The 7,582-nt window shown below is 32.0% G+C and overlaps 1 protein-coding gene across 1 annotated transcript; it reads right to left on the bottom strand.

Annotated features, from left to right (window-relative positions):
• Window positions 1–207: 207 nt before the first annotated feature.
• Window positions 208–1,170, bottom strand: LOC105788356 (uncharacterized). Its single transcript, XM_012615230.2, has one exon. The coding sequence runs from the start codon at window positions 1,168–1,170 to the stop codon at window positions 208–210; it is 963 nt and encodes a 320-aa protein (XP_012470684.2).
• Between the last annotated feature and the right edge of the window lie 6,412 nt (window positions 1,171–7,582).

Genomic DNA, 7,582 nt, shown 5'->3' with positions numbered 1-7,582 from the left:
GAGAATTTGATTACACTGTAAAAAGGAAAAAGAAAAGCTTGATCCATACCCCATGTATGCATGTATGTACCTTTATCTCTCGGAAGTTGCTTGGTTTTCAATTCAAGCAACATGAATGAATCTTGATTCTTGAATACAATTTATTATCTGTATGAACATATTTTTGTGTATTATGTGCAGTCTTTAGTTTGGTTTTTGGATCAATTTCTATGGCAGTCCTTCAATATTCTTCAGCTTCACACAATCATCTTCCTCTGCAATTTCAGTCCCGTAAGAAAACTTACCTTCCTGGTTGGTTTTGCAGCTATTGAAGAAGAAGCAACTCACAACAGTATCAAGAACAACGATTATGGAATATAAAAAAGCAATGAAAATCGCTTCCAAAGCCATTGAAAAGCAGGTGAAATCACCACCATTTCTATAAGCTCTCACAACACGGTAATGGAACAGTGCTTCAATGGCTGCCATGGTTAGATTCAGAGGTAAAGCCAATGTCAAAGCGGTTGAAGTTCTTCCTTTTATAAGAACACAAGCTTTTAGAATGGACAAATATCCACCAGATCCTTGGATTCCAGATGAAACCAATGCAAAATTAGAAATTAAAATGGCATTGGCCACAAGTACCGAATAAAGAACAGCCCCAAAAGCTGACATCAAAAGAATCCAATTTGGGGATGAAAATCCCAACCCATCAAGGAAATTGAACCCAAACAACAAAACAGAGAAAGGTGTGGCGTTGGCTGAGATGATTAAGAAGAAATTGCAGATTAGAGTTTCGAGGAGAGGTTTGTAAAGTGAAAGAACCCAAGAGAAAGAAGGTTGTTTGAAGCTTTTCCCATGGCGAAAACAACTGATTATGGAGGCTTTGGATAAGAGGAAGAAAGAGAAGGTGAAAGGGAGTGCAAAGAGGGAGAAACAGATGGTTTGGGAAAGTTTGGAACTGAGAAATGTAAAGGAATCTGATGAATAAGGGAACCCAGAGGCCTGGAAAACAACACTGAGACGGCCATGGATTGATTGAAACAAGGAAGAAGATGGAACAAAGATTTGGGAGAGAAGAAGAGAAAGTGAGTAAGGGAAAGCAAGAAGTGCGGGAGTTAAAGTGAAATAATGATAATTTTGAAGGAAGGTGTAGATTGATCTTCTCATAATCTTGGTTGATTTCTCCATTTGAATGATGAGGGGTGAAGAAAACATGAAAGGATATGCAAACGTAGCCTCAACTATGCCCCCTTTTATTCAAGTTGGGTGTTAATAGAAATGAATAAGATTGGCCAACCCCTAAACACCAAATCAATTTGTAGAGGGGGAGAGACCTTATTATTATTCATTATAGAGGGTGAGTTGTTTGGAGATTGTTTATAACAATGAGATTCTTTGGACTCATTGGGGGTGTTTTTTTTTTTTTTTTTTTGTAATCTCAATCACCTAATATAACAACTCATGTGAAAAATTTGGTTGAAATTAGAAGTTTTCATGGGAGCTTTTTTTAATTGCAAGTTTAACTTGATTTCATTTTAACAGAATGATTGACTATTTTTAATATAAAATTAATCTTAAATTATACGTACCATTCATAAATATTTATGGGGCGTTGATAATATATATAGCTTGGTTTTACTCCTTGTTAAAGATAAAGTGTTGATTACTTCTTTAAAACTCATCATTATATGCATCAATGCAAGTCTTCTTCTTATTTATACAATCTTCAATCATATGATATTTCATTCCTTTCATGTGCTCTCAATTCCTCAATCAACCTATAATTTCTTATCAATTATTACGATTTCTGCCATTTTCAAAATTAATCAACACTATTCACTTTAGGACTTGTATGAAGATTAATTATTGGTTTGGTTCTATAGACTGTGTCTAATATAAAATAATTTTCAATTTATCTGTTTAAAATTAAGGATAATTTATCTAAAAAATTTATTACTAAATTTTATTTTTATTTATTTATAATTATAAAAATATTTAAATATTAAGATTAATTTATTATTTTATTATTTTAAAATAATAATATTCTTTTAAACTAGTTCAAACCTAACTTGAAATGAACTTAAATAAAAAGTTTTATACATCATACTATTAATAAATAATAACGTGACACATCATTATTAAATTAAATAAAAAATAGAGGACTTGTAAATAAATACTAATAATTCCATTTAAGCATAATCAAACATTAATCGTAACTATTATAGATAAATATTAATAACTCTAGGATTTAGGATATTGAGTTTTGAATTTAGAGTTTAGGCTTTAGTGTTTAGAGTTCTAGCATTCATTTATAATTAATTCTTATTTAATCATGTTTAAATAAAGTTATTAATATTTATATATAAGCCCTCCACTACCTTTTGTTTTACTTAATGGTGATGTGTCATATATTATTCACCGACAATGAATGAGATTAAATATTCTCCCACCAAAATAAATAACTTATTGAGTTTGCTGTCAAGAGATTGATAGTTGTCTTTTTTATTTTTTGATAAAATAAATAATAATAGGAAAATGAAATCTCCTAAACAATAAGTGTAAGGAATAAGAAAATATTGTTTCCCTACCTACAAAGTAGCCAAAGTATTTTAAGCCGTCGTCGCTGCACAATCATGAACCTCCTCTATCCAATAAGTTACTTCATTTCTTCTAAATTCCTCTATCCACATGCATGAACTTACAAACTTCAAAATTTAGAGAAATTGATTTTTTTGCATCTGCAATAGTATTACTGATGGTTGAATGATCTTGGTTATTTGAGCTAAGGTTTCGAATCTCCTTACACTATCACCTTGCGAAAATCCAAAGAGAACTGCTTGGAGGCATGCCCTTGCTTTAGCTGCCAAACAATCAGGTACATTCTTGAAAACTTGTACACTTGAGCGCAACACAAATGCCCCAATATCTCTAATCACTATACCTGCACTAGCTTATTTCAAGGATTCTTTGAAACCCGCATCAAAATTGATTTTTATTGAACAGTCTGGCGGCGGTCTCCACTTTCTACTCATTGATTCTCAGTCCCAGGTAATTTCTCCTTTGAACATTCTAACTCCCTTTCATATGACTTTACCGTGGTCACAATGTGTTGCGCATCCTTGGGAACACCATCGTGAACTAACTTACTTCCCGATGACCAAATTGCCCAGATTCCAATTGATATATTATTGTTAGCAAATATGAGCATAAGCCAATCCTGTACCGCATAGTTTGATACTTTAGTAGGCCAGCTAATATCCAATGATCTCCACACTTCTAATGCAGTACTACACTTTGCGACCACATGAGAGACATTGCAGACAAATTGATGAAGATACCAACCTCTTGACATGGAGATTAGCCAAAGAAGGAACATAATTGTGAAAGAAATGCCAAACTGTAGGAATAGGTATTTGCCATAATTTTCTATAAAAAGGCCTATAATAATTTGCTTGAGTAGTAGTAGAGGTAGATGTGGATATACCCCCTTGAAAAAAAAGCTTGTATCCGCTCTGCACACTGTACTCCCCGATACATTCCCTTTTCCACACCAAGCAATCCTCAATCCAATGTCACACAATAAGCACACAAAATTCTATATGCTTCCCTTTCAATAAAGAGGTTTGAGTATCCAATCCTCCCTCCACATGTGAGTATGATGATCAATAAGATTAGCAATCATATTCACCTCATCCGTAACAATTGATTCTTTTATTTTGCATTTATCATTGCCCGAAACCCATGCATCATTGTAAATGGAGATAGTATGCCCTCTTCCAACCTTCCACCGTATGCTCGACTCAAGTAGTCCTCCTGCAGGCCATATGCTTCTCCAAATATACAGTGGGTAAGACTTGCTTTTAAAAACCCAGTTAACGGGTAATATTTTAGATGCATGAAAGATTACATAAGCCACAATTACATTATCAATGATAAGCCTACCAGACACAAAAGCACCCTGAGCTGTGTTAATGTGGAAATCTAAAACCTTTTAGAGTTGCCTATTAGAAACTACCTTCGAGATGATTTTATATAAAACCATACAAAGACTTATGGGTCTAAACTAAACCATATTTTTTTGGAAAAGGGACTTTGGGAATTAAAACAATCTGAGTGCAATTTACATCTTCAATGGAGATCTCCCGGTTTAAAACTCGAAGGCAATATTCTCCTACATCTTTACCAACAATGTGCCAAAATTTATGGGAAAAAATTGTTGGCATTCTACCCATCCCCAGTGCTTTTGTTTGAGCCATATCCTTTAAAGCGGCAAGGACCTCTTCCCTTTGGCAAGGAGTTGTCAACATACCATTCATATCATATGTGATAGAAGTACTGATCCCAAATAAAAAATTTTTTTGAATTTCCTCTATCTTGTGATGTAAAAAAGTTTTGCAAAATAATCACATGAGGTATGAGCCATCACCTCTTCATCTGAAGTGACACAACTAGTAGAATATTCCAACTCCAAAGTTGCAAAATTTTGAAAGAACAATGCGCTCATATGACCAAATTTGAGCTGCCACCCTTTGTTCTTAATACATCTCAAACTTATCTTCTTCCAAGTTCAACCCCAGCTTCACGTCAATAAGCTTTATTAGCACCTCATCATTTGGGTTCAAGCTCGATAAGCACTTCTAGCCTTTACTTAAGTATCATAGAATGAGACTCATTTTCCACTCTCAAATCTTCTAACCAACATTGAAAGCCCTTCCCCACCTGAACACTTGATCAAGGAGCATTGTCCTAAAAGACTTGAAATAAATACTGCTACATTTGACATCTCAGGTCACAATTTTCTCGATTTCAAAAAGCTAGAATTAACATATAAATAAATAGAGCTAGGGCAAATTAAAGCACAAATGAGTGTGGAACATAAAAGAAGTATACTTGCTACATTGGTAGCATCACCCTCCTCTCCAGTTCGGACCATATAGGCTTGTGTAGGAGCTCTAGCTTCAAAATGTTGTGCCACAGAATCAACTTCTTTTCCCTAACTACCTCTTGTAACTGAGCCACCATGGGTAATTCCTTAACCTCTAGCTGCAAAAGTAGATCTCTAAGTTGCAACAAGAGCATCACTATTATTTATAGGGATCCGCATCGGAAGCATGCTTTCGTCTTTTTCCAGTATTCACTTATGTGCTTCTTTTTGCAATGCTTACAATTTGGGATGCTCACAATCGGACCCATATTTCAACTAAGGAAGGATTGACACCTTTCAATCCTTTGAATTTCAGTGCTGCATACTTTCGCAACTCTTTTATCGAGGTTTGTCGAGTTGTAGCTACCGGTGTAGCTTGCAAAGTAGCGGGAGCACTTCTGCTACAAGGCAGAGTAAATCCTCGCCACCTCGACTCTCACAGTGAGGTCTATTATCTCAATTTCGTCTAGCACCGGCTTTATCAACACCGTGTGTCTCGACTCTACCCGATTCTCACCCTCAATGGAGTGATCATTGCTGTTGATTCCTTCTTCAACAGCATTTCTCGATTCCTAAGACATTTTCAGCTATAAATCAGCATCCAAACTTATACTCAAACTCGACCTGACCTTGACATGTACTTCAAGATTCAATTTCGAGTTTGATTTAGTTCGAGAGTCAGTTAAACCTGTTGCTCTAGTACCACTAAATGTAATCGTTGGAAAATATCATGTTTGAAAATGATTTTCTATCACAACGAAAAAATAAAAAATTGAAAATTAAGTCGATTTGTGATATTTATAGCAATAAACTTTTTCCAAAAAGTACATGTGCTTTGTACGAGACGAATCCTAGATGTTTTCGGCTTTCAACCGAACGATCTTCTTCGCTATTCTCGTTATCACAAATTGCTTCGAGTTTAGGCTCGAACAATCACGAATCAAAAACACAGAACCAAAAATATTTTTCTTACTTTCAGTAGGAAAGTAAATCTCTTTCTATAGTAACTGGTAGAATTGTTATTTCTAGAAATTAATATTTATACTTAGAAATAAATTCTGAATATTTTCGGGCGAAATAGCAATATCTCATAGTTGTGTATTTTTAGCTCTACCAGTGTCATTTATTTATAGAGAGAAGTTGGAGAATCCTGATTGAATTAGCAGAATACAAATAATACTTATTTGATAGAAAAATAGGTCTCCTAGTTCTACTAAGAGAGAGCGACAGTTTTGGGCCTTCCTAATTTTATAATCCAACACTTTATGATTTAACTCAGCTCCGTAAATGTTTTTCTATTTTTTAAAATAAATATTATTTATTAAATAAATTTAAATTAATTAATTTTTCTAATTAAATAATTTTCTGATCCAATTTTAATTTCGTTAAAGTCATGACAACTTTATCGTAAAAGAATCTATAAGAAAATATATATGATTTAGACATTCAACTAATTCATGATGACTAATTAATTTAATTCAATTTTGAAATTCAATTATTTACTTAAATAAAAATATTGTAAAAATATTTTTATCTTCTTATATTTTTATATAAAATTTAAAAATATATATATAAGGATAATAAGATTTGAAACAGTTTAATGTTTAACGTCTCAACTTTATTATTTTAACTAAAGACATTATTATTTTATAAATATATTTATTATGTAATTATAAATGTGTTATACCAAGCTGTTGAGATTGGTGCGCTGTCGTTTTAACTGTTTGTTGGTTAGTTGGGAAGGATTCATATCCTCACAATTCAAATAATAACAATAATATATTATTATTATTATTATTATTATTATTATTAATTATTTAAGATTTTAAGCTTAAAAGAGTAGCTGTTTTAAGTTGGAAGGAATATATATGAAAGGAGAAGTATTAAGTGACTTTCTAACTACAAACTTATATAAGCATTGGTTATGAAGTCCATTTCTTAATCATAATTTTTTAATAATTCTTAATCATAAAATTAAAATAAAAGAAAATTCAGTTTTCAACTTTTCATTTATGATATATATATATACATTATTTTTATTATACATTTAATGCATCGTATAAGTCGAAAATCTTTTTAGGAGGTGTTGAAATTAAATTATAATTTTTACGATAATAAAATTGTAATTTCACCATTTTAATAACTTATTCATTATCATTTTAAAAGATTAAATCAAATGTTTATTATTTGTAGGAGCGGTCAAAGTGCAATTTTACTTTTACTAACATAAAATTTTAAAAGATTTAAATAAAAATTTTTCATTTAGGGCGGGCGTAGCTACACCCTGCAATGCATATACTAATTGTATGTATTACTCAATTATATTATATAATTACTTTATAATTTATTTTTAATTTTTAAGACTAATGATTATGAAATTAAAACATAATAATATATAAATTAAATGGAATAATTTTTGACAATCATGTATTATCACAAATCATCATAAATCAAAACCATGTTGAATCTGACGCTTATTAAAATAAAGTTAATTTACTATCATTGAATAGTAATGCAACTCAAAAATGGCCTTTGGAATGGCATTCCTGGGAGGTAAACTTCACTTTTCTACTTGATATAAAATTCAAGGATTTCAGGGTAACAATGTATGTAGGTTATGTAGCAATCCCTATTTAAATAAGAAAACAAAACGCGAACATAATATCTAATTGTTTT

Source organism: Gossypium raimondii, chromosome 7 (assembly GCF_025698545.1).
Source record: "Gossypium raimondii isolate GPD5lz chromosome 7, ASM2569854v1, whole genome shotgun sequence".
Taxonomy (NCBI): Eukaryota; Viridiplantae; Streptophyta; class Magnoliopsida; order Malvales; family Malvaceae; genus Gossypium; species Gossypium raimondii.
Note: the sequence above shows the minus strand (reverse complement) of the source record. Positions and strands in the feature narration are given on the sequence as shown.

Coding starts and splice junctions, on each gene's coding strand:
- LOC105788356 (XM_012615230.2), bottom strand. CDS start 1,170: ATGGAGAAATCAACCAAGATTATGAGAAGATCAATCTACACCTTCCTT.